At 36.5% G+C, this 20,717-nt stretch overlaps 1 protein-coding gene across 1 annotated transcript in view; it reads right to left on the reverse strand.

Moving 5' to 3' along the window:
* LOC137240882 (protein timeless homolog) overlaps nt 1-20,717 on the reverse strand; it is a 161,077-nt gene that overhangs the window by 51,661 nt on the left and 88,699 nt on the right. The window contains exons 2-4 of the mRNA XM_067767814.1: nt 9,524-9,663; nt 8,752-8,859; nt 8,597-8,645 (exon numbers count right to left, since the gene is read on the reverse strand). Of these exons, the coding sequence (XP_067623915.1) occupies nt 8,597-8,645; nt 8,752-8,859; nt 9,524-9,663 (297 nt within the window). The remainder of the gene's footprint in view (nt 1-8,596; nt 8,646-8,751; nt 8,860-9,523; nt 9,664-20,717) is intronic.

Genomic DNA, 20,717 nt, shown 5'->3' on the forward strand with positions numbered 1-20,717 from the left:
AGTTCCAAATCTCTTATCCAATCATTAAATTGTGCATGTGACAGAACGTTTCTCTCGTTTCCCATGCGAAATTAAGTACAACTTGATTCTCCGCACTCAGATATTACTGTTAACAATGGAACTGGATCCGCAACTGCCGTTGAATGTAGTACTGGTAATGTCACTGTAGGTACGCTGGCATAGGTTACTCTTCTTGATCTTCCAACGCCAAGTACTTTTGTTTGACAAATATAACACTCTATTGAATGGCAAGTAGGTTCTCTCCATATCCTTGGTGTATCAAATTTTATTTGTTGTCCTGATTCCGACTGAATCAATTCTACTCGACACGATGTACACAAAGTGTTCAGTGTCCATGGTTTTTCAGCATTTTTAGGTTCAATGCCAAAATACTTGTAGTATAAAGTTTTCATATGATCTGAGAACACTCGTCGTCGCCTTATGATAGTATATTGGCCACACATGAAACAGAACATATCTGGATCGTTATCACACTCAAATTCTCGCGTCCTTTTACTCATTTTATTTTTTTTTAATAAATCACTACTATAAAACAATTCGAGTATTAAAAGTACTATTTATTTTATTTAAAGAAAAAGTATTATCATTGTTATGGTGTTATTCGTTTATCCGGATAATATCCTATTTGCATTTTATTCCTTTAATATATGTATGTATACATACATTGAAGTTGAGCAACCTGGGTATTTTTATTTGATCGCTTGTAACTTACGAAGTTTTGCATCGATTTTTATCGATGATCTATCTTTTTTCTAATTAAACAGAGCTTTACGTAAAGAAAAAATATCTGGAAAAAAGGTTGTGGTTTTGGAATGCTGCCCTCGCAAAGAGTAATTTTTTTCATATTTTTACATAAAAAAACAAAAATCTGAAATGATAAGCTAATATCTCGAAAACTATCTGGTTGAGCAAAAAACAATGTATGATGCATTTTTAGCAAATTTTATCGTCTTTCCGATTCTGTAAACTTTTTTTGCTTAACCCGTTCGTGAGATATACGTAATTAAAGGGAGCCATCTTTTTGGTTTTTTCGAATAACGGTAAATTGCAAATATCTCAAAAACAGTAGCATAGAATCAAAAATGAACTCAATTTTCGAAATCAGGGGGTGATTTTACATACGAATATCATAACGGCGTTTCTGGTAAAGAGAAAAAGTTGAAATTCGTGGTCCAGTGTAATTAAACTGAATCTGAAACTTAAACAGAAAGCAAAGACAAAACAGTAGTTTTTAAACGGTGACAGTAATCAATACAGAAACCTTAGCCGTGCCCAAAACTGATATGAAAGAAACTACTCAAATAAAGTAGGTTAACTGTTTTGTAAACTTCAGCCGTGCGAACGACCATCAGCCCCTAATTAGCGGAGGTGAGAAACTCTAATCCCGCTTCTAACTGAAGCCTGCGATAGGGGTCTTACACCCAAAAATCTTGGGTGTGACATTCGATCAGGATCTACATTTTGGAGAGCATGCAACCGCAATTGTTCCTAAAATCCAAAGCCGTAATAAAATCCTCAAATCTCTTGCCGGCAGCACATGGGGTAAAGACAAAGAGACGCTCAAATACAGGCCTGCCATCAGAACCGCTACGGGCTGTCTTCTTATGTCCCCAGAACACCATCTACATAATGAGGCGAGAGTACTCCCCATTAGGGAGAGAAATGAAATGCTAACCAAACAGTTTCTGTTGAATACTCAGAAGCCTGGGTATCCCAACACACATCTGATTGACGAGGCTGTACCTCTCAGGGGCTTAAGGGGTCATCTCCGTAAGCATTATGAGGAAATACGCCACCTGAGAACGCAGTCGTATAAAGCAAAAAAGCACAAGCAGGTTCTCAGTGATATCCACAAACAGGCGTCGGACCTCTATGTCGGTAGTTGCCCGGCGAATCCAGTTCTTATAGAAAAATACCCAAAACTCGCAGAAGAGGAACGCACCCTCCCTAGGGAAATGCGCGTCACTCTAGCTCAACTTCGATTTGGATACTGTAACGAGTTAAACTCTTACCTATTCAGAATCAACCCTGACATGCAAAATGTATATCCTGCTTGCAATGTGTCCCCACATGATGCCAATCTCTCTTCAATTGTATTATGGAACCAACGCCTCTAACACCCCTCTCACTATGGTCCACCCCTGTTGAAACTACAAATTCCCTTGGACTGTCTTGAGAGGACATTGATGAGGATGGAGCGAAGCACTGCTACCACAACAAAAACATAGGCGTATTACGCTGCAGCGAATCGCACTCGTTTCGAATTATAGCAGCACTATTAACATCTGTCTCTTAGCAGTGCTTTCAACTGACAATTTTGACATTAAGTGTCCTACGACATGGTGGCTGCCCTTCTCGGCAGGCCTTTTTGAACGCATTATTAACTGGTTCAGTCGTAAGTTGATCTGAAATAAAAATCTTTGCAGGGAAGCTACGACATGCCCAGCAGAAAATAGAAAAACTACTTTTAAAACAGAAACGGCAACAAAAAATCAATGAATTCAGTCAGTACCTCTTAAACCGTGCGCTGATTAATTTTATGTGCAAAAAACAAGACAGGGTATGTAAGCCCTTTTATCAGCCGCTTTGTAGGTAATGAAGTCAATCAGAAAAAATTTTGACTTATGCCTAAAATTATGCAAAATTAATTTCCCAGTTCCGGATAATTTAAAATTTTCCTACATTAGATCATTACAGTTAGATATGAGAATGAGAAATGCGAATATCGCATCCGAAAATTATGTATAATCCAGCTGTGTAACTTTCATGCCAACAAAAGTTTGATAGCAATACTGGCTTTGTAACAGTCACCTAGAAGACATGGAACTCAGCTTTCGGGGTTACAGAAACGTATTCTCAAGAAATGTCTTGCCTGTTTCCTAATTTTAAATGGGGTCACTTTACCCAACCCTATTTCACAGAGACAACGAAATTAGCTTAAAACAATACAAGGCATATCAAAAAAAATTTAAAATTAACAATGCGCCCTAAAGTAGACTACTAAAAAGTTAATGGCACTAGTGCGCAACAGCAAAATTACAACTGAAGCGTTGAAGCAAAAAATTACAAATTAAAAATGAGTTTCTCATCTTCTCAAAAGTTGAAACAGCACCACAAATGGACTTCGAAAGAGTTTGTGTGTTTGCGCCTAATTAATTGCCACATTTTCCACTACTTCCCAATACAAAACGCCATGCCATTAAACTAACCAGTAATACAATAAAAAATGCATACGAAAAATTGCAAACAAAAGAAACCAAGGGTTGTTTGCCTACAAATCAAATTAAAACACATTTTTCTTTTGTAATTAACTCATTCGTTTTTAGAATGAAAGCGCAACGGTGCCTAAAAGTATACTCACTATTACAAAAGTTACGAATGTACGGCGCAAGCGGAAGGAACGTAACGCCTTAGCTACATACGTATGTACGCGCACTAAGCTCATTATGTTGTCGTAGGAAATAAATTAAATCCAGAGGAATTTAATTTCACAAAAGTTATTTAATTTTGGTATTTTTATTTCTTTACATTAAAATAAAAAACAAAAGTAATTACTGGGAGCGCCTGAAATGCGGCAACAAAAATAAACTTTCACTTTTGTTTTGAATGTGGCAGGAGTAGCATTTTAAATCCTTTTATGGCCGCGCAAGTTGATGTCTCATATAATTAGCAAAATGGCTAGAAGTGAAAACAACAACAAAACAATTGTAATTAAAAAAGGAAAAGACGTAGTTAGTGTGCACAAGAAGTAAATGCAAAGGATTTGTTCAAATGCGAAATATATCTTTAAAACGACTTAAGAAATTTAACCCTTTTTCACTTTCATCTATTCTACTTTCCTACATTGTACAAAGCAGGCACGTTAGCTAATCCGTTAGCTGTTAAGCTTAATTCCAACTTACTTAAGCTCTTTTCTACTTAACACAAACACCCGGCAAACGCATTTTATTCAGGAACTACGAGTAGCAATAAAAAAATTAATTGTTGAAATAGAAAAAATAAAATTGTGCTGATCTTGTTTAGGACGGACTGCGTATTGCCTCAAGCATAGCCACCAGCTACAATCTTTAACAAATTTATTGTTTCTATTTGTATTTTTGTTAAGTTCAAATTGCTGTTGTGCTTTTTGTTTGCCACAAAATTACTTTTGTGATTGAGGGAATTGTCGAAGTTAACCATTTTTTATTTGTTTGTTGTACAAGTCATTTCAAATGGATCGCAAATTAATTTGAAGTGGCAGTTTGCGATTGTGGCCTATTTTAAGGCGCAAGAATGAAAAGTAAAATTAAACTTCAAATACAATTCTTCTAAAGCTTAATGAATATAATACGATACCGACAGAATAACCAATGTCCACTTTGTTACATTTTAATCAATGAAACTACGTATAAATAGCATACATACTGTAACGAATTTACTGCAATTCCGCTTATTTCAAATCTTCTACTAACGTTCGAATCACTGAACTATTGAATAAATAACTCCACTATTCAATAATGCAAAATAGCCTTTATTAAAGTTCTTCACAATATAAAGTACTTCACAATAAATAACTCTACTACTGATCGCCAGGTGGCTTCTCATATCAAACTGATTGTAGTGCTTCTACAGTTGCTGCCTTTTATACTCTCTGATTTCCTCGTTGCATCTTCTAGGCGCTTCCAGAATTTACTTAGTTACTGCTATATAATTATAACTACAGATGTACGTGTATAGCTCTCATATGCACGAGTATCTGTGAGCGACACTTCCACAATTATAATTGCATATCTCAGATAAGATATCTGCATGTGTTTGTGCGTTGCTTCTCCGTTGCGTGTACGTACATATGTGTAGACATAATGATTGAATTATTGATGTGCATACAGTCACTGCTTAGCGTCGGCTTAGAGATGACAGTACCCCTTAGTGTTGCTAATATTCGTAACAATACTTTCCCTCCGGGACTAACTTCGGCCTATGAATATGATCCAGACATTTTAATTCTATGTGCCGTATCATGCCTTTAATTTTAGCACTCACTTTATCCTGCCTATAAGTGAATTTTCGTTTGCTTAAGTTCTTTTTAAATTACCGGACAGAAAAAATTACCGGTAGCTCATCTGCCCTTTAAATTTTATTCTTAGGTTTAAATTAAAGCATATCTTGTCAAGCTTAAAAGTATGCAACAAAAAAATGTGACGTTGCCGTATCTTCATCAAATGCAAGGTTTAATTTACAGGGCAGATGAGAAAATGAAAATCGTTAAAATTGACTATAAAGTGAGGAATAGTTTATCTCTCCGGTAAATTAATGAACCTTATTGGGTGGATGAGAAAACGGCCCTAACATTTATATATTTTGATTCATAGTTTATTTACATTTGGGACTGTTTCGGAATGATTTCAGAGTCATCTCAGTTTCAGTTTGAAGGTGTTTTCGGGATTGTTTTTAGGCTACTTCGGGATCTTTTCAAAACTCTTTCGGAAATATTTTCTAGTACTTTATAGAGGGCTCATTCTACGCCTTTATTGGGAGCAGTATTTCTTTTAAATCGCTACAATTCAGACTAGGCTCAATCATATTTGTCATGTGGTTTAAATATGGATCCAGCTGATTTAGGAAGAGGGGATGCAAGCCAAACATTGGCCAAGGAATTTAAAAACAAGGACAGTTATAATAGAAAGTCGATATTATTAAAATTAACAAGTAAGGAAGGTTAAGTTCGGGTGTAACCGAACATTACATACTCAGTTGAGAGCTATGGTGGCAACATAAGGGAAAATAACCATGTAGGAAAATGAACTGAGGGTAACCCTGGAATGTGTTTGTATGACATGTGTATCAAATGAAAGGCATTAAAGAGTATTTTATGAGGGAGCGGGCCATAGTTCTATAGGTGGACGCCATTTAGGGATATAGCCATAAAGGTGGATCAGGGTTGACTCTAGAATGCGTTTGTACGTTATGGGTATCAAATGAAAGGTGCTAATGAGTATTTTAAAAGGGAGTAATCCTTAGTTCCATAGGTGGACGCCGTTTCGAGATATCGCCAAAAAGGTGGACCAGGGGTGACCCTAGAATTTGTTTGTACAATATGGGCATCAAACGAAAGGTGTTAATGAGAGTTTTAAAAGGGAGTGGTGGTTGTTGTATAGGTGGTCGTATTTTCGAGATATCGCCATAAAGGTGGACCAGGGGTGACTCTAGAATGTATTTGTACGATATGGGTATCAAATTAAAGGTATTAATGAGGGTTTTGAAAGGGAGTAATCCTTAGTTCCATAGGTGGACGCCGTTTCGAGATATCGCCATAAAGGTGGGCCAGGGGTGACCCTAGAATTTGTTTGTAAAATATGGGCATCAAATGAAAGGTGTTAATGAGAGTTTTAAAAGGGAGTGGTGGTTGTTGTATAGGTGGTCGTATTTTCGAGATATCGCCATAAAGGTGGACCAGGGGTGACCCTAGAATTTGTTTGTACAATATGGATATCAAACGAAAAGTGTTAATGAGTATTTTAAAAAGGAGTGGGCCTTAGTTCTATAGGTGGACGCCGTTTCGAAATATCGCCATAAAGGTGGACCAGTGGTGACTCTACAATGTGTTTGTACGATATGGGTATCAAATTAAAGGTATTAATGAGGGTTTTGAAAGGGAGTGGTGGTTGTTGTATAGGTGGACGCGTTTCGAGATATCGCCATAAAGGTGGACCAGGGGTAACCCTACAATTTGTTTGTACAATATGGGCATCAAACGAAAGGTGTTAATGAGTATTTTAAAAGGGAGTGGGCCTTAGTTCTATAGGTGGACGCCTTTTCGAGGTATCGCAATAAAGGTGGAACAGGGGGACTCTAGACTTTGTTTGTACGATATGGGTATCAAATGAAAGGTGCTAATGAGTATTTTTAAAGGGGAGTGGGCCTTCGAACACCTGTTCGCCTTTTCGAGATATCGCCATAAAGGTGGACCAGGGGTGACTCTAGAATGAGTTTGTACGATATAGGTATCAAATTAAAGGTATTAATGAGAGTTTTAAAAGGTATTAATGAGAGTTTTAAAAGGGAGGTGTGAAGGCGTTTTCCAGATATCGACCAAAATGTAGACCAAGGTGACCCAGAACATCATCTGTTGGATACCGCTAATTTATTTATATATGTAATACCTGCCAAGATTTTAAGGGTTTTTGATTTCGCCCTGCAGAACTTTTTCATTTTCTTCTACTTAATATGGTAGGTGTCACAACCATTTTATAAAGTTTTTTCTTAAGTTATATTTCGCGTCAATAAAACAATCCAATTTCCTTACCATATTTCATCCCTTTTTTCGTATTTGGTATATAATTATGGCATTTTTTTCATTTTTCGTAATTTTCGATATCGAAAAAGTGAGCGTGGTCATAGTCGGATTTCGGCCATTTTTTACGCCAATACAAAGTGAGTTCAGATAAGTACGTGAACTGAGTTTAGTAAAGATATATCGATTTTTGCTCAAGTTATCGTGTTAACGGCCATGCGGAAGGACAGACGGACGACTGTGTATAAAAACTGGGCGTGGCATCAACCGATTTCGTCCATTTTAACAGGAAACAGTTAACGTCATAAAATCTATGCCCCTACCAAATTTCAAAAGGATTGGTCAATTTTTGTTCGACTTATTGCGTTAAAAGTATCATAGACAAATTAAATGAAAAAGGGCGGAGCCACGCCCATTTTGAAATTTTCTTTTATTTTTGTATTTTGTTGCACCATATCATTACTGGAGTTGAATGTTGACATAATTTACTTATATACTGTAAAGATATTAAATTTTTTGTAAAAATTTTACTTTAAAAAAATTTTTTTTTTAAAAGTGGGCGTGATCCTTCTCCGATTTTGCTAATTTTTATTAAGCGTACATATAGTAATAGGAGTAACGTTCCTGCCAAATTTCATCATGATATCTTCAACGACTGCCAAATTACAGCTTGCAAAACTTTTAAATTACCTTCTTTTAAAAGTGGGCGATGCCACGCCCATTGTCCAAAATTTTACTAATTTTCTATTCTGAGTCATAAGTTCAACTCATCTACCAAGTTTCGTCACTTTAGCTGCCTTTTGTAATGAATTATCGCACTTTTTCGGTTTTTCGAAATTTTCGATATCGAAAAAGTGGGCGTGGTTATAGTCCGATATCGTTCATTTAAAATAGCGATCTGAGATGAGTGCTCAGGAACCTACATACCAAATTTCATCAAGATACCTCAAAATTTACTCAAGTTATCGTGTTAACGGACGGACGGACGGACGGACGGACGGACATGGCTCAATAAATTTTTTTTTCGATCCTGATTATTTTGATATATGGAAGTCTATATCTATCTCGATTCCTTTATATATGTACAACCAACCGTTATCCAATCAAACTTAATATACTCTGTGAGCTCTGCTCAACTGAGTATAAAAATTAATATCTAAACACCGCAGAAGGCGGTAAAACTCGACAAGTGTCAGGGGATTTATTTCACTTTAATGAAATGGATTTAATTTCAGTGATCTTATTTCATTCGATAAAATTTTTTTTTAAACCATAAGAAGTCGAGCAGCATTACTTGCTTACCTTTTTGCAAAGTCCTCAAACTTAAATGGTTTCTCGGTAAGCCTTTCCTCTGTAAACGAAAAAAAAGTAAAAGAAAAATATGTTTTAAAATTTTTATTAATTTAGTGTTCTTCTTGATACTTAAGCGCCACAAAAGATTAAATAGATCCACTTACCTGGGTATTCTTCATTTTCATCATCATCATCATCATCTTCATGTTCTTCACCAGCAAGGAATTGCGCATTTTGTGCATTAACATCTTTATCAATTTCCGTAGGTCGTGCTGTAAGGAAGACGAAGCTTTTATCGTAACATATTTAATTGTACTACAATAAGGAGTGTCACTATTACAATGTTTTAACATTCGAAAAATAACGCATATCATATATAGGAGAAAAAGTTAGGTTAGGTTAAAATGAACTGGACGTTCCGTGAGAAGCTTACATTGACTGAATGAGTCCGAAGTGTTTAAAGTGCTTAAGACTCTCCATGACCGCTTATTTAGAGACATTGTTGAAACCACCGGCAATGTCTAAGAAGGCTCGTAGGGAGTACTTTCTATATTCAAAGTCTCTCCCTATGTGTATAACCACCCTTCTTAGTGCCCTGCCTACCGACTTGCCTTTGCTGTAAGCATGTTGTATTTTAGAGAAAAGTTGTTCATTTTCATCATATTTTTAAAAGTTCTCACTCTATAGGCAAAAAGTTTCGAACGGTGGAATGTTATAGTTTTTTTTTTCTAACCACAGTAATCTCAATCAACAACTTTCCACATATATTTGACTGCATAAGAAGCTGTGAAATATCTAAAAATAAATAAGCCAAAATACACTCTCATATATTTTTAGATGACTGCGGGTATTAATATGATGGCGCTAGCTTTCATGTATTATGTATTAAAAGAAATTCGTAATACACACATACATATACACATAGCAAAAACCCACCACTACAAAGCGAAAGCTGTGAAACTGCTGACGTAGCCCAAGATATTTTACCACTACTACGTTTACCAATACATAGGTGTCGTGTTGATGTTGGCCGCAAAAGTTTGTTGGTGAAAACATCATCATCACCATCATCGAGACTATAAATTCATTAATCAAGTACAAATGAGTGTGTTTGAATGATGTTGCAGCCAAAAGCCATGAGAGCGAAAAGGTTAAACAGAAGGAGTAGTCACAGTGAAGGCTCAGGACGCAATAACGGCACGAAAGTGACACTTGAATACATACTTCACATACGTCCGTTAAACTGGCTTAAGTCGACATGTAGCAAACTTGCGAACGCGACTTAAATCAATTGAGAAATTCCTAATAGTGCGGCTTCTTAAACAAAATCATTTAGATATTCATCATTAGCGCTTATTAGATATATTCACAATCATTATGATTAATTTTATCTTTTATTAAAAATATTTAATCAGGCATTGTTTTTTAATGTTTTTTTTTCTTTTCAACATAATCATGGTTCATACATGCTTTAACTTAAAGCGGTTACACATAAGTGTTATCAACTAATAAAATGTTATATTATATCATATGTAGCCCGCCAAGTACATGAGAACTCGTCTAGAGTCATTGTATAATTGTATTATTAAATGAAAACTATTGTTTATTTTAGTATATAAGATCATCAACATCGAAATAAATAAACACTAAAAAAAAAAAAAAACACAATCATTATGTGAGTATAGAAGATAATGTGGTTAATAAACATAATTGTAAAATTTTCCTTAAGCCAATTTAAGCTGCTATAACATATAACGACATGGATATGTACCCACTAACGCAGAGTACACTCGTGTGTAAAATATAACTCCACGTTATAACAATATTTGCGCATATTGATGTAGACCAACATGTATGGCTACTTGGATTTTCACCCAGCAGTCATGAAAACTAGCTTAATACTAGTGCAAGTTCTGTCTTATTTCATATGACGATGTCCAATGAGTTACCTATGGGATCAGCATCATACCCAATACCCAATATTTACACTAATGTCCATAACAGGGTACTTAAGCTCACACTGCTCAATCTTAAACCATATAGCAGCGAAAAGAAAATTGGCAGTGACATTTTTTTTTCAAATTTCGTTACTTAAGTTAAATTAAGTAAGTGAATTAAATTTTTTTATTTTCCTTATTTTGTGAAAAAACTTCTACGAATTTTTTAATTGAAACTATACAACCCAACCTCAAAAGCTTTTTCGAAAAAAATTCGATAAAATTTTACCAAATTTTGATTTTTTTATTCTGTTTTTTTTTTTGAGTACTATTTTTTTGAGTACGCCCAATCAATTTAATTCCAACAAAGTAAAATTTATAGGTTTCTCAAAATCTGTAACGATTTTTGACAATTTTTTTCTTAGGCTTGTTTCACATTTTCACACATGGTTTCACACCTTTTCCGATTACTTCTCACTTTAATATCAAAAATTTATCGACTGGTTATCGAAAATATATCAATTGGTTATCGAAAATTTATTGAGAAAATATCGATATGTTCTGGAAAAACTATCGGGTTGTTATGGAAAAAATATCGATTTCGAAAACAATTCGATGTTTTTTCCATAAAAAATCTTTAACTTTACTATAAACAAGTAAGGAAGGTTAAGTTCGGGTGTAACCGAACATTACATACTCAGTTGAGAGCTATGATGACAACATAAGGGAAAATAACCATGTAGGAAAATGAACCGAGGGAAACCCTGGAATGTGTTTGTATGACATGCGTATCAAATGAAAGGCATTAAAGAGTATTTTATGAGGGAGTGGGCCATAGTTCTATAGATGGATGCCATTTAGGGATATAGCCATAAAGGTGGATCAGGGTTGACTCTAGAATGCGTTTGTACGATATGGGTATCAAATGAAAGGTGTTAATGAGTATTTTAAAATGGAGTAATCCTTAGTTCTATAGGTGGATGCCTTTTCGAGATATCACCATAAAGGTGGACCAGGGGTGACTCTAGAATGCGTTTGTACAATATGGGTATCAAAAGAAAGGTGTTAATGAGTATTTTAAAAGGGAGTAATCCTTAGTTCCATAGGTGGACGCCGTTTCGAGATATCGTCATAAAGGTGGGCCAGGGGTGACTCTAGAATTCGTTTGTGCAATATGGGTATCAAACGAAAGGAGTTAATGAGTATTTTAAAAGGGAGTGGGCCTTAGTTCTATAGGTGGACGCCTTTTCGAGGTATCGCAATAAAGGTGGACCAGGGGTGACTCTAGACTTTGTTTGTACGATATGGGTATCAAATGAAAGGTTTTAGTGAGTATTTTTAAAAGGGAGTGGGCCTTCGTTCTATAGGTGTTCGCCTTTTCGAGATATCGCCATAAAGGTGGACCAGGGGTGACTTTAGAATATGTTTGTACGATATGGGTATCAAATGAAAGGTGTAAATGAGTATTTTAAAAGGGCGTGGGGCTTAGTTCTATAGGTGGACGCCTTTTCGAGATATCGCCATAAAGGTGGACCAGAGGTGACTCTAGAATGAGTTTGTACGATATGGGTATCAAATTAAAGGTATTAATGAGAGTTTTAAAAGGGAGTGGCCCTTAATTGTATATGTGAAGGCGTTTTCCAGATATCGACCAAAATGTGGACCAGGGTGACCCAGAACATCATCTGTTGGATACCGCTAATTTATTTATATATGTAATACCTGCCAAGATTTTAAGGGTTTTTTATTTCGCCCTGCAGAACTTTTTCATTTTCTTCTACTTAATATGGTAGGTGTCACAACCATTTTATAAAGTTTTTTCTAAAGTTATATTTCGCCTCAATAAAACAATCCAATTACCTTACCATGTTTCATCCCTTTTTTCGTATTTGGTATAGAATTATGGCATTTTTTTCATTTTTCGTAATTTTCGATATCGAAAAAGTGGGCGTGGTCATTGTCGGATTTCGTTAATTTTTCATACCAAGATAAAGTGAGTTCAAGTAAGTGTAAGTACGTGAGCTAAGTTCATTAAAGATATGTCGATTTTTGCTCAAGTTATCATGTTAACGGCCATGCGGAAGGACAGACGGACGACTGTGTGTAAAAAATGGGCGTGCCATCAACCGATTTCGCCCGTTTTCACAGAAAACAGTTATCGTCATAAAATCTATGCCCCTACCAAATTTCAAAAGGATTGGTTAATTTTTGTTCGACTTATGGCGTTAAAAGTATCGTAGACAAATTAAATGAAAAAGGGCGGAGCCACGCCCATTTTGAAATTTTCTTTTATTTTTGTATTTTGTTGCACCATATCATTACTGGAGTTGAATGTTGACATAATTTACTTATATACTGTAAAGATATTAACTTTTCTTTTAAAATTTGAATTTAAAAAAATTTTTTTTTAAAAAGTGGGCGTGGTCGTTCTCCGATTTTGCTAATTTTTATTATGCAAACATATAGTAATAAGAGTAATGCTGCTGCCAAATTTCATAATGATATCTTCAACGACTGCCAAATTACAGCTTGCAAAACTTTTAAATTACCTTCTTTTAAAAGTGGGCGGTGCCACGCCCATTGTCCAAAATTTTACTAGTTTTCTATTCTGCGGCATAAGTTAAACTCATCTACCAAGTTTCGTCGCTTTACCTGTCTATTGTAATGAATTATCGCACTTTTTCGGTTTTTCGAAATTTTCGATATCGAAAAAGTGGGCGTGGTTATAGTCCGATATCGTTCATTTTAAATAGCGATCTGAGATGAGTGCTCAGGAACCCACATACCAAATTTCATCAAGATATTTCAAAATTTACTCAAGTTATCGTGTTAACGGACGGACGGACAAACATGGCTCAATCAAATTTTTTTTCGATCCTGATTATTTTGATATATGGAAGTCTATATCTATCTCGATTCCTTTATATATGTACAACCAACCGTTATCCAATCAAACTTAATATACTCTGTGAGCTCTGCTCAACTGAGTATAAAAACAGATAACACGTCGATAATTCAACAATAATTTTTCTAAGAGTTGGTGTCTATAACAAAATCGAAAATATGCCGATGAAAATCCGATAAAAATAACAGCCCCATAACTTTTCGTACTCAGAAATGAATTTTTCGAACCCCGCTAAATGATTTCAAAATAACCCCGACATAATCCCAAAATAGTCCCGAAATGTTCCTAAACGCCTGCCCAAAATCATCGTGAAATAGAACTAAAAAAATCCCGAAAAAAATACAATATAGTCCCGAATTTATCTCAACATGGTCCCGGAATGATCTCAACATTACTACAAAAAATTATTCGAAGTGATACCAAAATTATACCCAACAGTCTAGAATCGGGAAAAATATGCGATAATAGAAAACCCGGCAGACGTTGTCCTGCCCTAAATTTGGCCTATCTGCATACATTTTAATAAGCTTTTTCCGTATGACTCTGCCCTCCCCCTCTTCACTTTTTCCTAATCCTTTTATTCACTCCTCCCTCCGTCTTTTTCGCTTCATCTATCTCCATCCTCGTCTCATTCTATCTCTTTCTCAATCTCCTTCTCTATTTTCTCTTTTCTCTTCTCTCAATTCCTTCTCATTCTTCTGCATCCCTTATTGCCTGTCCCAGAGGGTGGTATGTATTTTATTCCAGTCCCAGTCCCAGCTCACTCCGAGTCTCAGTCTCAGTCCCACGCCGAGTCTCAGTCCCAGTCCTAGTCCTATTCCCAGTCCCAGTCCGCCTCTGGATAATATATTACTCTGTACCAAAGCATTCATCAATAGCTTTCATTTGATATCTATATTGTATAAACACTGTCTAGGCATTCACTGGCCCACGTTTTGGCCTATATCTCGAGACCCTGTATCTGTAGTAACCACCGCGTTAGGTTTACGCAACTTGTGTGAAAGTTTGAACAAAATCGACAGACGCATCTCTTCAAACACCGGCGACCAACTAACACAGTCTTTCTTTAGTCTTTCTTTTTATATATATAAATTTTTATTTTTCACACTTCACTATAATATTAAAACGAAATGCAGATTTTCGTTGCTTTTGAATTTCGGCTTAAAAATTGCACATGGAACAACTAAAGACTCTCCTGTATTAAAAAAAATGTCATAGTACCTATATATCGCGGGCCCCCTCAGAAACCCCCATCATCCTGATTAACGTGTGGAGCCGTGTGTAGCTGTTTGCTCAGTTGAGGGAAAGCTTCTGACCACCATTCAACAGGGAATGGCTAGAAGGATTCTTTTACATGCCGTTCAAGCAGCTCACTTCTTCTGGTCGCCTGTAGTCAAGTTTCCCTTCGATAGCAACTGAAGATCCGATTTGAGTGATAGGGGAAGGACGGACGGAAAATCGGAGCTACTGTTTACTTTATAGACTTAAGTACAAATCACGCCGGGTACACAACTTGTAAGGTATCCATCTTCTCTAAGTACAATCAGCATTAAAACAGCTAACAGCATCATATACCAGCTCAAAGCTAGTAGTGACAAGCAAGTAGCTTTATTCGGCCTTCGCTTAAGGCGAACACAAACATCGAACGAAATGAGATCAGGTTGTAATATGCGTATGATTCAGACGCTAGAAGACGCCCGAAAAAAATGTTAAGGAACTAGAATGTTTGCTGACTAGTTTGGCTTTTCACTATACTGAGTTCTTTCTAAAGTTAAGTGTGTATGTGCATGTATGTGATTGATTTAAAATTGTTTGCTTATTTACCTTGCAAGCGCCTTAAGTGCGTCTGCTAGCACTCCAGCATTGCCTTAGTTGTGTCTAAGTAGGTATGCTTGTGCTACGTGTGCTACGATAATCGAAATCTCATTGGTATGCGTCACGTTGAGTTAGCGTTATGTAAAGACGGAAGCATTGAAAGTAACATTATTGGCTGTGGTGTGAGTGCTTTGAAAGTCAGCGCTTTTAAAGGATAGAATAATTGAAGGACTTCCGATTGGGATTTCGATTTTATTTTTGAACAAGTCTTTGAGAGTGTGAGCAAATCTAGTTTTAGTTATAGTTGAAAGGCATTAGAGACATAACGATACCTGTCGGGTGTTTCTTAAATGGAATAAAATAAACGCAGGAGTTGTAGTGTAGAAATAAACAACAACACCAGGGCACCACTTCTATTATATTCGTTAGTATTTAAAAAATTGACAACCCTTCGATAAAAAACCGATAAATCCTAGCTTACTTTTGTTATCGTTAACAAATTTATAATAATTCGATAACAAATCGTTGGCTTATCTATAACTCGTCGAGAACATGATGATAATCAATCGATAACTGTTTGTCCGTCCGTTTGGCACATATTGGGACCTTTCTAGAACCTATGCCATTTTCAGCTTATGGATTTGATAGCTGTAAAACTTCTAATAGCTGGAGTCCTGGCTTTGCGAGCGCAGGTCACAAACACAAGACGTGTTAGACCATTTCCCCCTCTAATCCGCACTTTCTATATTTGCTCTCACTGACAAGGCCTAACTTAAAAGTATGTGACGCCAGAAGGTAGTGCCCAGTCATGAACCTACCTTGCTAATCAAGGTTGTAAGACCTGCACATAATCTTTGACACTTTGCAGCTCTGAGCTTGGTTCCATGCCTTTCCTGCTTAGTCTCGTCCAATCTGATTGTAACATTTACGTTAAAAGCTTCGAAGGACGAGTCTTAACCCCTAGACCTAATATAGATGTATATTTTTCCCTATCCAAATTCTTTCTAGGGACTGCTTATTTACTGCTAGGCTGTCAATGTAAAAGTAACCGAGGCTGCAGTTTAAGCTATACAATTCCAGTGTTTCTACCGCTTTAGTTAAGGCTACTACTTCCGTCTGAAAAATGCTAAAGTGATCTGACAGCTTGAATGATTTCCTTATTTCCGCATATGTGCAGAGGAACCATTGGTATACATGTGGGCCAATTAAGCGCCCTTGCGCCAAGCTTCCACCTCTATCATGGTTCTAAAGACTAAAGTGCATGTGGGGAACTAGGTAGTCTTCTCGTTCAATAGTTGGTAACGTTGGCCGTATGGCGTGCGCTCAAGCTGCCCCGATTTACTGAGTCTCGTTTCAGTTGTTAACGCTTTGTTCTTCGTCACCAGGTCTTCAGGTGGAATATTCAGAATAGCATACAGTACAGTCGTTGGGGTTGCTTTCATGGCTCCTGTTAGGCTAGGCTTTGATAGCCTACGTAGCCACTAATATTTTTCGAGAAACGTTCTTTTTTGAGCGGCCGTCTACCTAAAAGGGGCTCCATAGTATAGGACGGGCTTTACAATCGCTGTAAATATCTAATGATAAAGAGAGAACGATAAACTCCACGTACAGCCTAGCATTTTCTACATACATAAAGTGCTGTTGAGGCCTTCTTCTCTCTCTCTTTCATCCATGTTAAGCTTCCACGACAACTTACTGTGTAGAATGGTTCTAGATATTTGGTACAAATTTTCTCCTGTAGGGCAACGCCTCCTAGCTTGGGCCTAGACTTATACTCCCAAGTAAACAAGATACCTCCAAGTAAACAAGAACATATCCGTCTTCTACGCAATGGCACTCAGCCCGACATAAGATGCCCAGGTGTGTATATCACGCGCCTTATCCATCAAAGAGCTAATTATTGGAAGGCATTTTCCACATATATTTTGTTGCTGACCAACGTCTACAGCAGAGGTGACAATATCCCGCCCTGCGGCGTGCCTCCATCGACCGTTTTTGTTGCCTCATATAGCCCCCACTGCGATGTAAAATTAAGCATGCAGCCCATCTATTTGGTAAGGGCTGTAAGTACTTCAATGTACTTATGACCTTCCATTATCCTCTGTTTAGAGAAATTGTTGAAGGCCACGGCAATGTCTAAGAAGACTACAAAGGAGGTAGGCTTGTTGTTGTTGTTGTTGTAGCGATAAGGTTGCTCCCCGAAGGCTTTGGGGAGTGTTATCGATGTGATGGTCCTTTGCCGGATAAAGATCCGGTACGCTCCGGTACCACAGCACCATTAAGGTGCTAGCCCGACCATCTCGGGAACGATTTATGTGGTCACATTAAACCTTCAGGCCATTCCCCCCTCCCCACCCCCAAGTTCCATGAGGAGCTTGTGGTCGCCAGAGCCTCGTCTATTAGTGAAACAGGATTCGCCGCGGATAGGTGAGGTTGACAATTGGGTTCGGATAAGCTATATATTGCGCTGGCAACCTGAAGGGTTACGTTACACAACCCCTTGAAACTGGTATTTTAGTCGCCTCTTACGACAGGCATATCTACCGCGGGTATATTCTGATCCCCTAACCCGCTGGGGCGGAGGTAGGCTTTCTCCATGTTTATAACCACTCCATGCAGTGCCGTATCTACCGATTTGCCTTTGGTGTTTTGAAGAACAGTTTTTCATGCTTGCTGGACTTTACACACGCATCTATCAGCTTCTCAAAGATTTTGAGCAGAAATGATGTTAAGCTAAGAGCTGTGTAGTTCTTGGGTAAATATGACTCATCTTTCTCGTCTTTGGTAGGAAAACGGCACGGAAAACAACAATTGGTACAAAATAATCTCTGCATTCGTTTCTTAACTTACTTACTTAATTGGCTCTTAACCGTTTAAACGGTTATGGCGCACATTGAGGACGAACTTTTCAAAACCACCTACTATCACAAATATTAACCGATTTTAATAATTTTTGTACAGAAATTTTTGTAATTGAATTCTGAAGTGACTCACATCGCCAGATTTTTAAAATTAATTAATTTAAGGAATTTGTTATTTTTCAAAAAAAAAAAAAATTATTAATAATATTTTTACTAAAATTTGTTTAAAAAATTCTTAAATTATTAAGAATATACTCATTTAAGCATATACTCATTTGTTGAAATAATTTAATGTTACGAATTTTAAAGGCAATTTAAATTCAGCAAATCCTACTCCTTCTTAGACTATGATATTTTGTACTTATATTATTATTTATTTTCGTATGGATGTTAATTGATTGATTTATTAAAATTACCGAACTATTTATTTAATAATTTGTTTATAAGTTATTGTATTTTAATAAACAAAACTATCATTTGGGACATTTTTTTCTGTAAAGCCCAAATTTGGCACCTATTTAGAAAAAAAACAATCTTGCAAAATGTTCTTAAAAAATTCTTTTAAACAAATTAATTTTGCAAAACGAATGTCAAATTTCAGATTAGCAATACTTACTATCTCTTAAAGTGTATATCATTCTATTAAGTATTGAGCAAAAATTTTATGTCACGAAAGTGATAATAAATACGTATTATAATATAAAGTTCTGCAAAGAATAGGCTATTTTAATTAATAAACAAATTAGTTGAAGAATCAAGCGATGTGAGTCTCTTCAGAATTCAATTACGAAAATTTCTGTGTAAACATTGTTGTAATCGGTTGATTTTTCGAACCTGCAAATGGATTTGAGTGAAATTAGTGCTTAATCCCCAATGTGAGGCGGCCCAACAAGGCGCGCCAGTCGCTCTTTCTCTCTGCCAATCGGCAATAAGAAATATGAAAAGGTGGCAAGTTTTACGGTTTCTTCGCAGTAGTGATTAATGAGTAACAATTTTAGAGCACTACCAACACATAGATAAAACACTTAGTTTATTTGTATGTATTTCAATATATACCATTTTATTGGTAAATGATTTTCCTTAATACTTTTTGTGTTTTACTTACAAGCCTACTTAATTCATTACTTGAATGAAAAGTTTCGAGGATTTTTTTAACATTTCAAGTAAAGCCTGTTTTCGATTGTAATTTTGCTAAGGCATCTTGCTTATTAGCGTGGTATACCACAAAAATCAACTTCTAACTATTTAAAATAAACGAATGAGGTTTTATGAGATTATCAGAGTGAGTGAATGAACGAAACGAAAGGTTTCCCTTTGTACTGTTTCCGCGCTTCAACACAAGTACAATTTAAGCTGCATATCGTGCTTAATATTTAGGGTACACAACAGCGTACATTAGTTAAAAGTTCTAGGTATGGTAAATACATTCTATTTAGTTAGATTAGCGGTAAGTTTCGGACAACTTCGGGATTTTTTATACCTTGATCGTTAATTCACCATTTCGGAATATTTTCGTGTTAACCTCATACAGACTTGAAATCAGTTCGGAAACTCGATACTGGAATGTTGCTATATTTTTGGCCTTGGTTGTATTTACGGAATAAATCAGTAATTCCTTTGATTACACTCTCAGATTTGACGCATTCTGACGCATTTCGAGCATTTCTGGATTATTGACAGTTTACCCTTTTCGGTATTTTAGTAGAACAGCTCGAAATTTATTTATTAAATACACAAAATAAAAAAGCAACAGATGCTTAAATTATACCTTACAAATTTCTTCAGAGCCTTCTCTTATGGGAATGGGACTCGAACATATACACCTGCGATGGGCGATCTGTTTACAAATAGACTCGTGAGCTACATGTAACGAGATCTAAGTTTTCTGTTTTTTTTTTTCCAAATGTTCCTTGTGAAAAGTTACACATTTCATTTTTGTGAAAGGTATAATTTTCATAAAATGATCACAAGATGGACCTCAACTTATCTAGCAATGGAACAGGAAACCGCTGTTCGTGGTCACTTGCGCGTTGCAGGTAAGTTGCGTGCGTGTGGTTTTGGTGTAGGGTCCTACAGCATGTGTAAGCTAGGCGTGGTGAGTGGTATTAGTATGCTGTATAGAGTAACACAGAGTGTAAACGTAAGTGTAGTCACTACACTGTAGTGTGATTTGAGAAAAATGTATGTGGTAGGGTGGATATGAGCGCAATCAGAAGGCAAATAAGGTCAAGCAGGCAAGGGCAAGGCAAGGAAAGGAAAGAAATGGAAATAAAATAAAAGGAATCGAACCCGCAACCGCACCCGCAAATCGAGACCGTTACCGGATCGGAACGGAACCCGAAACCTGACCAAGAACCGAGCCGGAACTGAAAACGAACCCGTCATCGACACCGTAACTGGATTGGAACAGAACCCTTAACCGAAACCATACGCGGAACCGAAGCCGGGCGATCTTTTATAAAATTTTTATTTAGTTTTTAGTTTGTTGTGGATTTGTTATCAAAAAGTTATCGATTTGTTATCAAAAATGTATCGATTTGATATCGAAAAATTATCGATTTTTCAACGGAGTGTTACCATTTTGTAATTGATGCTTTGCTGTTTGTTATGAA

The sequence above is a fragment of the Eurosta solidaginis genome, chromosome 1 (assembly GCF_040869045.1).
Source record: "Eurosta solidaginis isolate ZX-2024a chromosome 1, ASM4086904v1, whole genome shotgun sequence".
In the NCBI taxonomy this organism is placed as follows: domain Eukaryota; kingdom Metazoa; phylum Arthropoda; class Insecta; order Diptera; family Tephritidae; genus Eurosta; species Eurosta solidaginis.